This window comes from Bos mutus, chromosome 16 (assembly GCF_027580195.1).
Source record: "Bos mutus isolate GX-2022 chromosome 16, NWIPB_WYAK_1.1, whole genome shotgun sequence".
Lineage (NCBI taxonomy): Eukaryota > Metazoa > Chordata > Mammalia > Artiodactyla > Bovidae > Bos > Bos mutus.
The window spans coordinates 35,306,512-35,325,264 of NC_091632.1; the positions used below are offsets into that span (position 1 = coordinate 35,306,512).

General features: G+C 49.6%; 1 protein-coding gene across 3 annotated transcripts in view; it reads right to left on the reverse strand.

The window, feature by feature from the left end:
• Positions 1-18,753, reverse strand: part of CFAP74 (cilia and flagella associated protein 74) — an 89,446-nt gene that overhangs the window by 32,655 nt on the left and 38,038 nt on the right. For 2 of the 3 annotated variants that reach the window (XM_070385069.1, XM_070385068.1), the window contains exons 8-18: positions 18,149-18,259; positions 17,734-17,836; positions 17,245-17,402; positions 16,145-16,346; positions 15,474-15,554; positions 15,078-15,233; positions 13,576-13,749; positions 13,130-13,248; positions 10,661-10,727; positions 10,186-10,275; positions 823-987 (exon numbers count right to left, since the gene is read on the reverse strand). In XM_070385069.1, the coding sequence (XP_070241170.1) occupies positions 823-987; positions 10,186-10,275; positions 10,661-10,727; positions 13,130-13,248; positions 13,576-13,749; positions 15,078-15,233; positions 15,474-15,554; positions 16,145-16,346; positions 17,245-17,402; positions 17,734-17,836; positions 18,149-18,259 (1,426 nt within the window). The remainder of the gene's footprint in view (positions 1-822; positions 988-10,185; positions 10,276-10,660; positions 10,728-13,129; positions 13,249-13,575; positions 13,750-15,077; positions 15,234-15,473; positions 15,555-16,144; positions 16,347-17,244; positions 17,403-17,733; positions 17,837-18,148; positions 18,260-18,753) is intronic. The other variant, XM_070385070.1, reaches the window with a different exon arrangement.

The following is an 18,753-nucleotide window of genomic DNA, read 5'->3' on the forward strand; positions in this document are numbered from 1 at the left end:
CCAGCTGCTCAGACGCCCACTGAGACACAGAGCCAGTACCCGTGGAGAGCCTGAGGGCCCGGCTTGTGGGGGGCCCGGCCTTGTCCTCCCTCCATAAGCCTGGCTCCTGCACCCCCTCTTCCCTCATCATCCCATGCTCTGGGTTCACACCCCAGTCCCAACCTCTGTTGCAGCAGCTGGCCCATGTTACTGTTCAGGGTACCTCTGCCTTCTCCCTCTCCAGGGGAGACCCTTCCAGGACCTTTGCTGAAACCCCTTAATGCAGCAGAGAAAACAGACTAAGTGCTTCTTATAGGAAAGTTTCAACTAATGTATTTTGAGGCAAACTTTCTCTCTCTGTGCTCACCCCCAAATGACCACCACACCCCTTCCCTGACCACTGGCTGTTTTAGAAGTTGTCTCCATGGATGGGGTCCCTCCTGTTTCTGTTTCCTTGGCAGCACATGCACAGCCTTCCCATGAGAGGACCAGGGCCTCCCTCATACTTTTGAGAGAGATGTGGGTGCGGGGCAGGGTTTGCTGAGCTTTTCAGCCTGAGGGGTCTGGGATGCCCCTACTCTGAGAATGCTTGTCCACTGCCTTGCCAACACACGTGACAGGGGACAGTGTCCTGCTGCCAAGGTGTGCTCCCTACAGAGTTCGAGCACTTCCAGATGGACTGGAGGCTGTCCTGCCACCCCTCCTCATCCTGCTCACATCAATAGGCTCCTTTGACTCATGGCCCACTTCACGCTCATGGGACTGCATCTTGGGGCAGGAGATACCACGCACTGCCCTTGGCTGAGCAGCCACAGCATTGACCAGGAGCAGCGGCACACTCACTAATTTTAGGACCGACTGGGAGGTGTCCATCTCACAAGTCTCTGATGCCAGAAGAAATCTGAACTTGGTGCCCAAGCCCCCAGTGTTGGTCAGCGTGATGGTCCGGATTGCAGTCTCACCCACTGTGTAGCTGCCAAAGTCGATGAGCTCCTTGTCGAGGGACAGCTGTCAGAAGACCTTGAGTGAGCCAGGGTGACCACAGCAGGTCTCCTCTCCCACCTGCCACCCCACAGCCAAGGGGACACGGAGCTCTGACCCCATCCCCACACTCATGGATAAGGTCTGCATCTGGCTCCATGGGGGAGAGGAAAGGTCTCTGCACTGTCCACGAACACAATTCACATGCCAGAAATCATAAACTCGTGTATTGATCATGACATTGGGGAGCACCTGAGTCCAATTTTTAAAAAATCAAGCCAGCTAAAAAGAAGTGAGCTATCAAGCCATAAAAAACATGGAGCAACCTTAGATGTGTATAGCTACATAAGTGAAAGAAGTCTGTTTGAAAAGTTTTCAAACTGTATGATTCCGACTATACAGCATTCTGGAAAAGGCTAAAAAAATTCAATGGTTGTATATTAATAAAAGATTCACCATAGCAGGAAGATATAACAATTATAATCACTTACGCATCTGGCAGACTATCAAAAGTACATGAAGCAAGAACTGAGGAAACTGAAGGAGAAATATAGCTCTACAATACTCTTCTCACAATGAACAGAACAACCAGACAGAAGATAAGTAAGGAAATACAGAACTTGAGCAGCACAATAAACCATGGGATCTAACAGATGCACGCAGAACACTTCACCCAACAACAACACATATGTTTTTGTCAGGTGCACACAAGACATTTTCCAGGATTGACCATAAGTTAGGCCACAAAAGACTCAACAGACTTTAAAAGAGAGATATCATACAAAGTATCTTCTCTGACCACAACAGAATACAGCTAAAAATCAAAAACATAAAGAAAACAAGAAAATTCACAAAAGTATGGAAATTAAGCAAAAAATCAAAGAAAAAATCACAAGAGAAATTATAAAATAACTAGAGATGAATGAAAACAAAAACACAATACACCAAAACTCATGGGATGCAGTGGAAGGGTCACCGAAGGGGAAATTTATAGCTATAAAAACTGACATTAATAAATGACAGATCTAAAACAAACAATTTATGTTTACAACTCAAGAAATTAGGAAAAGAACAAACTAAACTCCAAAACTAGCAGACAAAATAAAATAAGGATCAGAGCAGAGATAAAGTAGAGAATAGAAAAATAATAGAGAAAATTAATGAAACCAAAAGTTGGTTATTCAAAAAGATCAACAAAATTGACAAACTTTTGCCTACACGGACTAAGAAAATAAAGACTCAAAGTAGTAAAATCAGAAATGAAAATGGGGACATTAATACTGATTCTGCAGAAGTAAAAAGGATTCTAAGAAAGTACATGGGCTTCCCTTATGGCTTAGCTGGTAAGAATCCACCTGCAATGCGGGAGACCTGGGTTTGATCCCTGGTTTTGATCCCTGGTTTTGATCCCTGGGTTGGGAAGATCCCCTGGAGAAGGGAAAGGCTACTCACTCCAGTATTCTGGCCTGGAGAATTCCATGGACTGTACAGTCTATGGGGTCGCAAAGAGTCAGACATGACTGAGTGACTTTCACTTTCATTTCAAGAGAGTACTACCCTTGTACCAACAAACTGGATAACCCAGAATTCCTAGAAACACAAAAACCTTCCAACACTAAACCACAAAGAAATAAGACAATTTGAATAGACCTATAACTAGTAAGAAGACTGGTTCCGCAATAAAACATTTCCTGACAAGGCCCTGACCTGATGATCAAAATGTGCATCGCAGGGTCCCAGGAGGAGGACAGAAAAGGGCTGGGGGAATATTTAAAAAAAACAATGGCCGAAAAAGAGGGGCAATCGACAGTAACACAATAATAGTGGGGGACTTTAACATCCCACTTACACCAAAGGACAGATCATCAAAACAGAGAATCAATAAGGAAACACAAACCTTAATGAAACATTAGTTCAAGAGGATCTAATTGATATATTCAGGACTTTCCATCCAAATGCAGAAGAATATGCTCTCAAGTGCACATGGAACCAGGATAGACCACATCTTGGGCCACAAATCAAGACTCAGTGAATTTAAGAAAACTGAAATTGTTACCAAGTATTTTCTCTGATCACAACACTGTAAGACTAGATATCAACTACAGGAAAAAAAACTGCAAAAAACAAACTCATGGAGATTAAACAATACATTACTAAATAACAAAGAGGTTATTGAAAAAATAAGAAGGGAAATCAAGATTCCTAGAAACAAATGACAATGAAAACACAAGAACCCAAAATCTATGGGATTCAGCAAAAGCAGCTCTAAGAGGGAAATTTACAGCAATACAATCCTACCTCAAGAAACAAGAAAAGCATCAAATAGACAACTTAACTCTACATCTAAAGCAGCTGGAAAAAGAAGAACAAAAAACCCCAATGTCAGCTGCTGCTGCTGCTAAGTCGCTTCAGTCGTGTCCGACTCTGTACGACTCCATAGACGGTAGCCCACCAGGCTCCCCGTCCCTGGGATTCTCCAGGCAAGAACACTGGAGTGGCTTGCCATTTCCTTCTCCAATGCATGAAATTGAAAAGTGGAAGTGAAGTTGCCCAGTCGTGTCCAACTCTTCGCGACCCCATGGACTGCAGCCCATCAGGCTCCTCTGTCCATGGGATTTTCCAGGCAAGAGTACTGGAGTGGGGTGCCATCGCCTTCTCCAATGTCAGCAGAAGGAAATAAATCATAAATTTCAGAGCAGAAATAAAGGAAAAAGAAATGAAGGAAATACTAGCAAAGATTAATAAAACTAAAATCTGGTTCTTTGAGAAGATAAACAAAATTGACAAACCACTAGCCAGACGCATCAAGAAAAAAGAGGGAGAAAAGTCAAATCAACAAAATTAGAAATGAAAAAGGAGAGGTTAAAACAGACAACACAGAATACAAAGGATCATAAAAGAATATTATGAGCAACTGTATACTAACAAAATGGACAACCTAGAGGAAATGCACAGATCATTAGAAAAGTTCAACCTCCCAAGACTGAACCAGGAAGAAATAGAAATTATGAACAAACCAATTACAAACACTGAAATCCAAACAGTGATTAAAAATCTCCCCAAAAACAAAAGCACAGGACCAGATGACTTCACAGGGGACATCTGTAAAACATTTAGAGAAGAGCTAATGCCTATTTTTCTGAAACTCTTCCAAAAAACTGCAGAGGATGGAACACTTCCAAACTCATTCTATGAGGCCCCCATCACCCTGATACCAAAACCAGGCAAAGACAACACAAAAAAAGAAAATTATAGGCAAATATTACTGATGAACATAGATGCAAAAATCCCCCCCAAAATTTTAGCAAACATAATTCGACAACATGTTAAAAAGCTCATACACCATGATCAAGTCAGGTTTATTCCAGGGATGCAAGGATTCTTCAATATACACAAATCAATCAATGCAATACACCATATTAACAAACTGAAATATATAAACCATATGATCATCTCAATAGATGCAGAAAAAGACTTCGACAAAATTCAGCACCCATTTATGGTAAAAAACGCTTCAAAAAATGGGCATAGAAGGAACCTCGACGTAGTAAAGGCCATATATGATAAGCCCAAAGCAAACATTATTTCCAATGGTGAAAAACTAAAAGCATTCCCTCCAAGATCAGGAACAAGACAAGGGTGTCCACTCTCACCACTATTATTAAACATAGTTTTGGAAGTTCTAGCTATGACAATTAGAGAAGAAAAAGAAATAAAAAGAATCCAGATCAGAAATGAAGAAGTAAAACTTTCATTGTTTGCAGATGACATGATACTATACATAGAAAACCCAAAAGAAACTATCAGAAAATTACTAGTGAATTCAGCAAAGTCACAGAATACAAGGTCAATCCACAGAAATCACTTGTATTCCTATACACTAACAATGAAAAATCAAAAAGAGAACTTGAGGAATCAATCCCATTCACCACTGCAACAAAAAGAATAAAATTTCTAGGAATAAACCTACCTAAGGAGACAAAAGAACTGTATATGGAAAAGTATAAGACACTGATGAAGGAAATCAAAGATGGCATAAACAGATGGAGAGATAGTCCAAGTTCCTGGGTAGGAAGAATCAATATTGTGAAAATGACTATACTACCAGAGGCAATCTACAGATTCAATGAGATCCCTATCAGATTACCAATGGCATTTTTCACAGAACTAGAACAAAAATTTTCACAATTCATATGGAAACACAAAAGATCCTGAATAGCCAAAGCAGTCTTGAGAAAGAAGAATGGAACTGGAGGAATCAAACTTCCTGACTTCAGATTATACTACAAAGCTACAGTCATCAAGACAGTATGGTACTGGCACAAAAACAGAAATATAGACCAATGGAACAAGATAGAAAGCTCAGAAATAAACCCATGAACCTATGGGTGCCTTATATTTCACAAAGGAGGCAAGAATATACAATGGGGCAAAGACAGCCTCTTCAATAAGTGGTGCTGGGGAAACTGGACAGCTACATGTAAAAGAATGAAATTAGGACACTTCCTAACACCACACACAAAGATAAACTCAAAATGGATTAAAGACCTAAAGTAAAACCAGAAACTATAAAACTCTTAGAGGAAAACATAGGCAGAACACTTGCTGACACAAATCAAAGCAATATCCTCTATGACCCACCTCCTAGATTAATGGAAATAAAAACAAAAGTAAACAAGTGGGGCCTGATTAAACTTAAAAGCCTTTGCACAGCAAAGGAAACTAAAAGCAAGGTGAAAAGACAACCCTCAGAATGGGAGAAGGTAACAGCAAATGAAACAACTGAAAAAGGATTAGTTTCCAAAATATACAAGCAACTCGTACAACTCAATACCAGAAAAACAAACAATCCCATCAAAAAGTGGGGAAAAGACCTAAACAGACATTTCTTCAAAGAAGACATACAGATGGCTAACAAACACATGAAAAGATGCTTAACATCGCTCATTATGAGAGAAACTCAAATCAAAACTACAAAGAGATATCACTCCACACTGGTGAGAATGGCCATCATCAAAAAGTCTGCAAACAATAAATGCTGGAGAGGGTGTGGAGAAAAACGAATCCTCTTGCACTGTTGGTAGGAATGTAAATAAATATCATATACTGACACATACATATGGAATCTAAAAAGATGGTACTGATGAATTTATTTTCAGGACAGCAATGGTGAAACAGACATATGAAATTTACAATACCATATGTAAAATAGATAGCCAATGGGAATTTGCTGTGTGACTCAGGGAACTCAAACAGGGGCTCTGTGACAGGCTGAAGGGCCGGATGGGGCCAGATGGGAGGGAGGTTCAGGAAGGAGAGGACATGGGTGTACCTATGGCTGACTCTTGTTGATGTATGAGGGAAAACCACAAGATTCTGAAAAGCAATTATCCTTCAATTAAAAAAGTTTTTTTAAAAATGGTTGAAAGCTCCCCACCTTCGATGAAAGACATGATTACAAACACCCAAGAAGTTCAATAACCTCTGAGAAGGATGAACTCAAAGAGACTCGTGCTGAGACACCTTGTAATCAGACCGTTAAAGGCCAGAGAAAAAGTGAGAACCTTGAAAGCAGGAGGAGAGAAATGATGTGTCACACACAAGGGAGCCTCAGTAAGATCATGGCAGATTTCTCAACAAACACCTTGGAGGAGAGAGGGCCAGGAGCCGATCTGCTCCAGGAAGAAAAATGTCAGTCGAGAATCCTAAATTTTCAAGAGTGTCCTTCAGGGGCTTCCCTGGTGGCTCAGTTGTAAAGAATCGCCTGTCAATGCAGGAGACAAGGGTTCAATGCCTGGTCCGGGAAGATCCCACATGCCACGGAGGAACTAAGCCCACGCACCACGAGTACTGAGCCAGTGCTCTAGAGCTGCAACTGCTGAGCCCACGTGCCACAACTACTGAAGCCTGCACTCCTGGAGCCCTCGCTCCACAAGAGAAACCGCCACAATAAGAAGCCTGAGCGCCCCAACGAACAGTAGCCCCCAATTACTGTAACTAGAGGAAAAAGCCTGCAGAGCAACGAAGACCCAGCATAGGCAAAGATAATTAAATAAATAAAATCATTAAAAAAAACCCAAAACTGTCCTTCAAAAGACAGGCCCAGATGGACAAGAGCTGCAGGAGTTCTGCCTGCAGGAAATGCCCCAGCTAGTCGCGCAGGCGAGAGGAAAGGACCCCAGAGAGTAACCTCAGGCTCTGGAAAGGAAGACACACAGTGCTGGTGTCAAAGTCATGATGGTTTGTAACAGCAATTTTAGTTTCCTACATGATTTAAGATGCTAACATAGTCTTTTAAAAAGCATTTTTTAGCCTAAAAGCTGGTGTTATTGTAACTTTGGTTTATAACTCCACATTTTGTTTTCTATAGAACTAAGAAACTGATGTATCTACCAATTTCTGTTTATGTTACTGGATGCGCAAGTAATACAAGTAATTTTGTGACATCAACAACTGAACCGAGTGGGACAACGCTATAAAGGAGTGGAGCTTTCATGAGCTGTTAATGTCAGACTGATACAAACCCAGATAGGATAGTTGTGACTTTAGGATGCTAAATGTAATCCCACCACAAAGAAGATACACAGAAGGGGATGAAAAGGAATTTGAGCATTTCACAACGTAAGGTCAGTTCAACATAAAGATGACAGCACTGCAGGAGATGAGGGACAAAAGAACTTGCAGGGCATGAAAACAAATAGCAAAACGCCAGGAGCAGAGCCCCCCGCAGCACTGAGCCTCAGAAGTTCCGACACAGACTGCAGCACGACGGCCCTGGAGGGCACTGCACTCCGTGAAAGAAGCTGTTCATAAGAGGAGACATGCCCTGTGATCCCACTTACATAAGGTACTTAAAGTCATCAGGTTCACAGAGACAGAAAGGAGAATGGAGGGTGCCAGGGGCTGGGGGAGGGTGGGGAGCGAGCATTTAATAAGGAGAGCTCTAGTTTTGCAAGATGAAGACTCTGAGATAGACGGTGGTGAGGGCTCAGAGCGCTGTGAATGTATGGAATACCCCTGGGCTGTGCACTTACAGCCAGTTAAGATGTATATCTATGCCATGTGCGGTGCTGGTGGTGGTATAGTCCCTAAGCCGTGTCCAACTCTTGCGACCATGGATGATAGCCTGCCAGGCTCCTCCGTCCATGGGATTTCCTACACATGCCATGTCTAGGTATGTATTTTACTAGAGTTAAAGCCTGAAAGAAAAGAGACTTAAGAGCTTAATAATCAAATGCAATATGTGAGCTTGATTGTATCTCAGCTCAAAAAACCACAGTTATATAAGGTGGTCTGGGGACAACTCAGTACATTTGAATATGGACTGGGTGGGAGGTGATGACTAGGAATGTGGTTAATTGTATTTGAGATGCTGATGTTTTATAAGGATGGGTATTGAGCAATAGGAAATTGCTGCTTCATTCTGAAGTGGGCCAGGTAAGCAGATAGACAGACAGAAGAAGTGGCAAATGTTGACAGTGACTGGATTCAGGAAGTGATTATATGGATATTCTTTCTGCTTTTCATTAATACAAAAATTTTCTTAATTAAAAGAAAATATCAATTCCATGTAACAAAGGAGATTACAAACAAAATGAAAAAGCAGCTCATGGAATGGAAGAAAATCATTACAAATCACATTGATAAGAAGTTGATATCCAAATATGTAAAGAATTCACACAACTGAATAGCAAAAATACAAACCAACCCAAACAATATGATTTAAAAATAGACAGAGGAATTGAATAGATATTTTCCCAAACAAGACATACAAATGGCCAACATGCACACGAAAGGTCCTCGTGAAAGTATCACTGATCAGCAAGGAAATGCACATCAAAACCACAGCTCCCTGTTGTCTTGTATCGTTAGAACATCGTTGCTGTTTAATTGCTGAGTTGTGTCTGACTCTTTGCAACCCCAAGGACTGTACCCTGCCAGGCTTCTCTGTCCATGGGATTTCCCAGGCAAGAATACTGCAGTGGGTTGCCACTTCCTTCTCCAGGGGATCTTCCCAACCCAGGGATCGACCCTGCATCTCCATGTCTCCTGCATTAGCAGGCAGATTCTTTACCACTGAACCACCAGGGAAGCCATACCATTAGAATGCTGCTGCTGCTGCTAAGTCACGTCAGTCATGTCCGACTCTGTGCGACCCCATAGACGGCAGCCCACCAGGCTCCCGTCCCTGGGATTCTCCAGGCAAGAATACTGGAGTGGGTTGCCATTTCCTTCTCCAATGCATGAAAGTGGAAAGTGAAAGGGAAGTTGCTCAGTCATGTCCAACTCTTAGCGACCCCATGGACTGCAGCCTACCAGGCTCCTCCGTCCATGAGATTTCCCAAGCAAGAGTACCAGAGTGGGTTGCCATTGCCTTCTCTGTACCATTAGAATAGCTGTTATCAAAAAGAAATAAGTAATAAGTGCTGGCAAGGATGTGGAGAAAAAGGAACCTCATGTACTGCTGGTAGGAATATAAACTGGTGATGCCACTGTGGAGAACAGTATGGAGACTCCTCAAATAATTATAAAGAGAATTACAATATGACCCAGTGATCCCAGGTCTGGGTATTCGTCCAAATGAATGAAACCAGTATCATCAGAAGAGTTGTCTGCATGCTCATATTCACTGTAGCACTATTTGCAAAAGCCAAGACATGAAAGCAACCTAAGTGTCAGGTCCATCGACAAATAGATGGATAAAGAAATTGTGGTGGATATAAAATGGAATATTATTCAGCCATAAAAAGGAAACCTTGCCATTTGGCACAATGTGAATGGCATTATGACACCTGAAATAAGTCAGGTAGAAAAGATGGGTACTGTATGATTACACTTACGGTGGAATCTGAAAAAAAAAAATGGAGCTCACAGATATGAAAAAAATAAACCAAACAGATTGTGGTTTCAGGCGGGGTTGGGGTGGTAGAATGGGTAGAGGGATCAGAAGGCACGAACTCCAGTTACAAGCTCTGGGGATGTGAAAGCTGCATGGTGACTATAATTTACAAAAGAAACCCATCAGGTGACACCACAGAGCTTCTGGGAGGAGCAGGTCTCCTGAGACGAGCCTGAGGGTCTCCTCTGACCCAGGGGTCCTGCAAGCTGGATGCCACCCTGTGCAGACTCTCTGGAAGTTTGCAGCATGGGCGTGGGTACCCACCTCCCCAGACACCAGCCTCAGACCCGCCTCCCCCCCACCCCCGATGCTCAGCACAAACTCACAGAGCATTTCTTTGTTGAACATTTCAGTGGAACAGAAAATCCGCCTGTCTGAGCCAGAAACGAGACATTTCCTTCCAGATCTTTGTTTATCTAAAAAATAAAACCCCGACCACCCACACATTTGCAGCTTCCATGTGACACGTGCTATCTGGACAACCCACCTCCACTGCTGCCTAAGGAAGGGGCCTGCAGCCCATCCCACTGGACCCGCAGGCATCAGCAGTCACACTTGCCACCCAGGGATGCAGAAGGGCCTCCGTGTCACCCTGTCTGAGCTGAAGAAGAGTCTCCAGCATGTTTTGGAAATTAGCCAAGTGGAGGCCACATGCCACTCCCTCTGCATTACAGTGTGTCCTTCCTCCATAACAACATCCTGTGGAGCCTGGGGCAGCGGAGACCCCATTTCCACCCACCACCCTCTCGAGATAGTAGAAAACCCCTTTTTTCACAGCTTGGTTTTTGGACTGACACTCACCATGGGCTTGAAGGTGACAAGCACTTCGCAGGACATGCCGGCTGATAGTGGGCCTGGGGGGTCAAAGCTGCGGGAACAACAACGGAGCAGGGCTGAGCCTCCTGCCCTCATGGACCACAGATGGGCTGGAGCCATTGTCCCAGACAGCCAGTGCCTGGGCAGGCCATTGAAACCTCCTTCTCACCCTGTCCCGGGGGCTGAGCCCCTGCTGCCTCCCTGGGGCTCAGTCCACAGGAGATGCTCCAGGGACATCTGAGTGTCAGTTGTGTGAGTGAAGGAGGGGAGGGAGAGAGGAGGGAGGGAAGTGGGGAAAGGAGGGGAGGGGGAGGGGAAAGGGAAGGAGGGAGGGAAGGAGGGGCTGGCCCCAGAGGGTACAGATGCTATGGGGTGAGCAGTGGTCATGGTTCCCTGGGGGCATGAGCCAGGCCTGGAACCAAGGGTCTAGGACTTTGGTTTCAAGGTGATGGGCTGTGAGCTAGGCAGGGAGGCGGGGGGTGGGCGGGGACTGAAGGTGCTACATTCAACTGGAGCCATCTGAGCCCCACTTCAAGTAAAAGGATCAGGAAAACAGCCTCACATTCCCAGTGTTCTGGAAGGACTTTGAATTTGTCTGAAAAAAAAGAGCCCCCCACAAAATTGCTAACATGAAACACGAGGTCCATTTTCACAAAGTTGGATTTTACCTCTTGTACTTTGCTTAGAAAACACAAGCAAAAACTTAATATTAAAATCTGTCTCTGGCTGGCAGCATCCCAGGGGCTCAAGGCAGAAGTAGACCCGAGCTCCTCATGTTGGGAGGGAAGTGGTGTTAGACAAACAGAGTCCCAAATGGCATCTCACCAGTGGATGGGTCAAAACCCAGACCTGAAAGCTGTGCACAAACCAACAGGGACACGGCAAGGGGCAGGGCCAGACCCCAGGACCTCAGGCGGCAGAATTACTGAAGGGAGACTTTTACAGACGTGAGAAAAGAACCAGAAATATCAGCTGATCTGAAAGACAGCTTGGGACCTTCAGAAATGAGGAATATGGCAACTGGAATTGGAAATGAAATTAGTAATTTCAACAGCTGATTAGATACCATAAAAGAGAGAAGTGAATGGAGGGACAGACCCCAGAAACTTGCTCAGAGAGATGACGGCAAAGGCGGGGGGCAGTGTGATACAGGGGTCAGGAAGCATGGGGGTGCAGAGCAGACAGGTTTCAAGTCGAGCACAGAGGGCCGGTCCGTGAGGATGGATGGGGACAGTGTGTGAAGGGCCAGGGAGGAGGGATGTCCACAGTTGTTGGCAGAGCCTGACCAGGAAGCACAGGGAGTTCTAAAACGGCTCTAGGAGACAGCGATCCACGGCAGACACGGTGGTGGACATGCTGGACCCCAAGGGCCCGGCAACCTCATGGCGATCAGAGGAGGCTGGATAACCTATGAAGACAGGGGACTGGCCGGAAAGCCGACTTCCAACGGCAAGAGCATAAGCCAGCAGACAGGGAGGAATATCCTCAAGGTGTTGAGAGAAAAAGCTGCCCATAAAACATTCCTGATCCAGGCTGGGGAGGGTGACTTGGGGTGGCCGAGGTGATGTGACCAACCGACTGTGCACCCCCGCCCACTCCTCCAGAAACCACAGATCCACAGGGAGAACCAGCCACACGGAAAGCCCCAGTGTCAGCACGCCCGACAGTGGAGGACATGCGGGTGATAAACGTGGAACAAGGGAAGACAGAAAAGGGAGTGAAGATCCTGCATCTGGCTCACAAGCTGCACAGAATGGACAGTGAGTCCAATGGGGAGACTGACCAGAGCCCCGGCCAGCGGCACAGCCCTGGAAGGCACCGCAGGCAGCGGACAGGGCCTCGGAGGCTGCAGCACTCACACAGCAGGAGCCACGCACACCTGGGTACTTACAGCCCCGGGGACCTCCCCATTGATGATGAGGAGGAGCAGCAGAAGCCAGGAAGGGCAGGAGAAAAAACCCTTAACGAAGAAGTCAAAACGCTTAAAGAGCAGAAGAGAAATGGGCCCTGCAGAGAGACACAGTAACGGTCGTTATGAGGGAAATGAGGGAAAACAAAATAAGAAGGAAGAGAGGATTCCAGGGACCAGAAGGGATCACAGACGAGAGGATCTGGCTCAGGCATCAGCAGGGTCTCAAGAGAAGAAACCTGAAACTCTGGAGCAGACTGAAAATTTAAAGAGTTCAAGTACACAGTCCTGAAATAAAAAGACGGCTTTTTTCTTTACTTTGAGGAGGCACAAGGCCCCACAGGGAGCTCTTACTCAGAGCCATTGACCTCAAAACACAGAGGAGGAAATGTCAAGCCATTCATCAGGGAAAATGGGGCTGGCCTGAGGACGGGGGCCGAGACACTTCAGAAAATGCCCGCGGGCCCCAAGTGTGGTTCAAACAAAGAGGCTCTGGGAGCAGCTGCAGGGACTAAGGCCCGGCCCATGGCCGCCCCACTGCCTACTCCACGTGGATGAAGTCCTGCAGGCTCTCATCCACGCCGACCAGCTTGCAGTAGTTAATCGTGTAGGTGGCGTTGATCAGCGTGATCTTCTTCTTGTACACTTTGCCCACATCAAAGTCCTAGGTAAAGCGAGTGAAAAGTTAATACTCAAAGCTCTCTGGTGGCTGCTTCTCGGCACCTGACAGCCATGCCTGGGAGACCAGGACGTCTCCCTCGTCTCCCAGGACCTCCGCCTCGGGCAGGAAGGGGGTGCCTGGGGACCAGCGGGTGTGGGTCTCCCAGCAAAGGGTTGGGTGGTGCCTGGCTCCTCCAGGGGGACTGGGAAGTTGTGATGTCCCGGCCTCCCTAGGACCAGTGCCCTCCTGGGCCGGTGCCTGAGCCCTTCCATGGGACCCTGTCACCCTCAGTCCCAGGTGAGGACACTGGTACCAGGACTCTGGGCTTACCTTGAAGTGGATGAACTTGGGCTTGCTGTTGAAGGGGCACCCTCTGAACTCACGCCCTGATGCCACCTGTTTGTGGATCACCCCACTGCGTAGCCGTTGCATTGTCCGTGCCAGGATGTCCTTGTCCATCTTTGTTCCGCCCACTGGCTTCCGGTCCACATCCTCCTTGGATACCTGGGGATTGACAGGGCCATCTGGAAAGCCTGGCCAGGCCTCCCTGAGGGCAGCTGGGGAGTGAGGGACACAAACAGCCAGGGTCACTGAGGCCGCATGGGGTGGAGAGGGAGCCACGTGGGGAGGGGAGCATGCAACATCCAAGGTGGGGCACCAGCAAGGTGGTGGGGGTGGGGGACAAGAGGCTGAGCAGAGCCATCCACAATCTAGAGGATTTCTGGAAAATAATGGCAGAGGGGGGTTTTCTAGGTTTTTTTGTTGTTGTTCAGTTGCTCAGTCGTGTCCTACTCTTTGCGACCTCATGGACTGTAGCATGCCAGGCTTCCCTGTCCTTCACCATCTGCCAGAGTTTGCTCAAACTCATGTTCATTGCCATCCAAGTATCTCATCCTCTGTTGTCCCCTTCTTTTCCTGCCCTCAATCTTCCCCAGCATCAGGGTCTTTTCCAATGAGTCAGCTCTTCACATCAACTGGCCAAAGTATTGGAGCTTCAACATCAGTCCTTCCAATGAATATTCAGGGTTGATTTCCTTTAGGACGGACCGGTTTGATCTCCTTGCAGTCCAGGGACTCTCAAGAGTCTTTTCCACTACTACAGTTTGAAAGTATTTTAAAATCAGGCCAAGAAAAAGTTTTTGAAAATTTCTACAGGAAGCAAATTTTTTCAAGTGGCACAAAGGTGCAGCCCTGACAGTCTCAGTGACTTAGACAGGGAGCCTCTGGGGGCCTGGCTCTGGTGCCGGGGCCGACCCAGGGACTGGCACCCTCCTGCCCTCGCACTCTGGGGTGGAAGCTGGCCTGCTGACGGGTGACCCCTGTGCAGTGACCCCAAGCCTGAGTGGGGTAGTGCCCAGCTCCGGCCCAGTCAGCCAGGCCTCCTCAGAACCAGCAGAACCAAATGGCTTGACCCTCAGAATGACGGGAATGAGTTTGCCCATAGATAGAGGTGACGCCCTCCCAGGTGGCCAGAAACAGAGCTGGGGCCAGCATCCTGCCACGTGCACTGGATACTTGCCAACTCCATGGCTCACGGAGCTATGCCTGCTGGGATGACCACTGCCCTGACAGAAGGCTGTCAAAGGAAGTGTGAGCAGGCCTTCCAGCCACAGGCTTCCCAGTGGTAAGTGCAGGAATCAGGGCTCACTCCCCCACCCTGAGCCCCAGCCTGCATCTGCTGTGTGCGGCCCCTGCCGGCCTGTGTGCTATGGGGCAGGGAGGCAGTCAGGAGAAGCCGCAGAGCAGCACCCATGACCGAGGCCCCAGCAGTCATCAGGACGGGGTGAGGGTGGGTGGGGGAGACGGGGCTGTGTCTGTGTCTGAGGAGCTACCTGGAAAGGCTTGTAGTCCTCCTTCCAGAGCCCGGGGATCTCCGGCCAAGCCAGTGTGTCCTCCCCGCCAAGGCTCCCGTCCCCCTGGACAGACTCACTGGAGATGGCCGTCAGCAGCGGAGAGGACTGGTAGAATCTGGACCTGGTCTCCTGGAGCTGGGGGAGAAAGACACGGCTCATTCTAGAAAAGAGAACATGCTGACAGGAGGAGGACCCCCCAGGCCCCTAGGCCCCCCACACATAGATGGGAAGGAGGACCCCGGGACCCCAGGCCCCACTCTGCATCAAAGACCAGAGCACACATCGTTTGTCACTTCCATTTAAAGTACAAATGTCTACACATCGTGAAAGCCTTTCTCCAGGGCCCACATATGTGCTGGAATCCCCTTCACAGACCTTTATCTGCTCTTGGGCTGGACCTGGCCTCTGTCCAGGGACATCAGGCTGGAATAGGGATAAGGGTGGAGATTGACGTTGCTGCAGGTGAGAGAAAGGCCCCCCGTGGAGAAGAGCAGGAGCACTCTGGCTGGTGAGACAATAGGGAGGAGGCAGCAGGAGGTGCAGGCGGGTGCTGCCCAGGACAGCAGGGTGGAGAGGGGCACTGAGAGGAGTGGAGACCCTGGGGGGCAACATGCAATGAAGCCTGGGGGCCCAGCCGGCAGCACCCTTGTTAGAGCCAGTGAGCTGGGCCTTCAGGTTGGGGATGCACAGGGCAGAAGTGGAAGGGCCACCCGGGGTTAAGGACAGGGTCCCAAGATCCCTGTCCCACATCTTCAGGCACAGTAAGCAGGTCACCAAAACGATGCACATGTAAGGCGGCCCGAGACGATCTTGTTTAGGGTACGGGTGGCTGTGAGGTCTGCCTCTCAGTGGGTGAGGCACCAGAGCCCCGGGAGGCTGCCACCCGCCTGCCTTGGGAGGGAGCCTCGAGGCCATCCATGGCCCTGGTGGTGGGGGTGGGGCATCAGACGCAAGCAGGAAGTAAAGGTACTGGGGCCAGGGCGCTCTCGGTGGTGCTGATCTTGGCTGGCAGGCATGGTCCTGTTGCCGCCAGGGCATCCGCTCACCAGGGGACAGCAGAGCGGGGCCTCTGTGCTCTGCCCATCGCAGAAGGTGGCCACGTAACTCCAGGTCTGGTCCCTCAGGCTCCGCTGGCCTGCGGGTCTCGGGGGCTCAGGCCGTGGCCTCCTCTGGTCCTCCACAGCCTCTTCCTTCAAGAGCCGACTCACAATCTCCTGCTTCCTGCGCTTCTGCTCCTCCTCGAAGGCGCTGCAGGGAATGCTGTCTGGGCCGAGAGCCAGACGCCCCCGACCCGAGAGGCTGGGCCCACTGGGCTCCAGGGGAGCAGATGAGGAGGCCCAAGGGCGGCAGGGCCAGAGACCTGGGGTGCCAACCTTGGGCTCTCGTGTCCCTGCTCTCCTAGTCCCCAGACTTCTGCGGCCTGGCTGAGGCTCAGACCAGGGCAGCCTTGGGTGGGAGGGTGCTGCTCCCCACTTGTCCCTCCCACGTGCCAGGACTGAGAGCCTCAGATGCCAAGGAGCTTCTCCCCCACCCCGGGACCCCTGCAGGTGGGGCAATGGTATGACTAGGGGACACTCCCTAGCAGCAGGACCAGGAAGCCACAGCTGGGCAGATGCTAACAGTGACCACGACGGGCGGGGCTAGGAAGCCAGAGAGGGGAAGGGACGGGCCTCCAGCAGGGAGAGGAGACACAGAGCCTAGTGTGCAATGCTGGGCTAGGTGGGAGAGCTGTGAACTCACTCTAGCATCTTGGGAAGCCCTCCAGAGGACGCTTTTCTCTCAGGGTGGGCGCAGCCTAGGACCTGTGAATGGGGACCTTGAAGGCCCAGGGGTTCTGGGGGATGACGGGGTGCAGCATGGACTGAGGCACCACTGAGCACCTGAGACCAGAAAGTGAGCCCAGGCTACCCTTGCCTTCTGGGAGGGAGGAGAGGGCTAGTGGGGGGCTGGGCACGCAGAGACAAAGGAGTGAGCCACTCGACATAGGGGCATGCCTGGTGGCAGAATCAGGAGGGGCTGTGCTCTGAGGCCCAGGAGAGGTACCTTGCGTGGGGTGGGGGTGGAAGGGAGACGCAGGGCGAGAGGCAGCCTCAGTAGTTGTGGCAAATGTGCCCCCACTACCCTGGGGTGCTCCCAGCATGCTCACCGGTTCTGGGCCTCCAACTCCTGGCGCCGGCGCTGATGGCACAGGTGCTTAAAGGCGTCCCCACCTTGGGCCAGAATTGCCTTCTTCTCCGCCTGGGCCTTCTGTTCTGCCAGCTCTGTCTTGGCCTGGCCCCATGCTTGAAATTTCCGGAGCATTTCCTTGGGAAAGGAGAACATGGAGGCTCCAGCATTTGCAGGTGTATGCAGGCACACTGGAGCTTTCTATCGGGTGGGTGACCTCACACTGTACCAGAGACACAGGTGGTGAGGACGTCACCACCACTCCCCATGCACCCCCAGCTGCCTCTCCTGAAAATCCTCCAGGGCTTCCCTTGCAGATTCCTTCCCACATCCCTGGCCTAACTGACCCCCAGGCCCCACTTTCCCCAGGAAGGCCTGGGATGCCAGCACACGGTGTGCTGAGCCTGAGAGGCTGTCCAAGGGCAGGCGGGCGCATGTGGTCCCGCCTGGATCCCGGAAGGGCTCCTACCCGGTTGGCGGAGATACTGTTCTTCAGGGCCAGCACCGCGTCCATGCGCCTGCGCATGTGCTCTCGGGTCTCCAGCTCCTCCTTCTGCTCCTGCTCACGGATCCTGAAGGGAGGGCCTGGTCACCACTTGAGCAGCCTCAGGGCTGGGAGGAGCCCCAAGGAAATAGCCAAGTGCAAGCGGGAAGAGAGCTGGGCTGCACATGAGCCGCGAGAAAACGGTGAGATCAATTTCTCTAGATCAGTCCTTGTCTGAAAGCAGCAGCTGTCAGCTCAAAACTGAAAGCACACGATGACATGAGGGTTCAATGATAAAATCAGAGAATTTCAACATAAAGGCAAGTGGCCCACTTTCTCAGGCTTGCCCTTGGCAGGGGTGAGGTGGACACAAGGAGATTGAGGAGAAGGAATGACGCACCTCCCCAATGAGGCCTTCAGGAACCTCAGGGCCTTCCGGTGGTTCTTCTGGGCTTCCTCCACCAGCTTCTGCTGCCGGAGTCCAAGCTCCTTCTGCAGGTGCACACATCTCCTGCAGGGGTGGCGGGTGGGGAGGATGAGAACATGTGCTGTGGAGAAGGGGGAACAGGAACATGTGCTGTGCAGACCCAGAGGGGACTGAGGGCAAACGCATGAGGGAGGATCCTGCACTGTGCCTGGCAGGGAGATGGGGACCCCGCAGGTGTCCATGGGCTTAGATTCCACGGAAGCAGGAGATCCGGCGACAGGTAGAGTGGGAGCTGGAGGAAACCTGTGAAGGTGGGATGGGGGGCAGGGACTCCCCAGGGGTGGGAGGTCGGGCCCCCTGGCCTGTGGCACACTTTGTCCTCCTGCCCTGTGCTCAGAAGGGGCTGCCCCCAGGGAGTGGGCAGTGTCAGGCCTCAGGGAGGATGGGCTGAAGGAGTGGCCAGAGCAGAGAAAATGGCTGGGTGTCCAGGAGGAAGCCACTGTCAGGTCAGGGAGTGAGCATGGCTCCAGCCACTCTGGCCAGGGCTGGGAGGGTGGGCCTGGGCGGGCAGGTGGGGG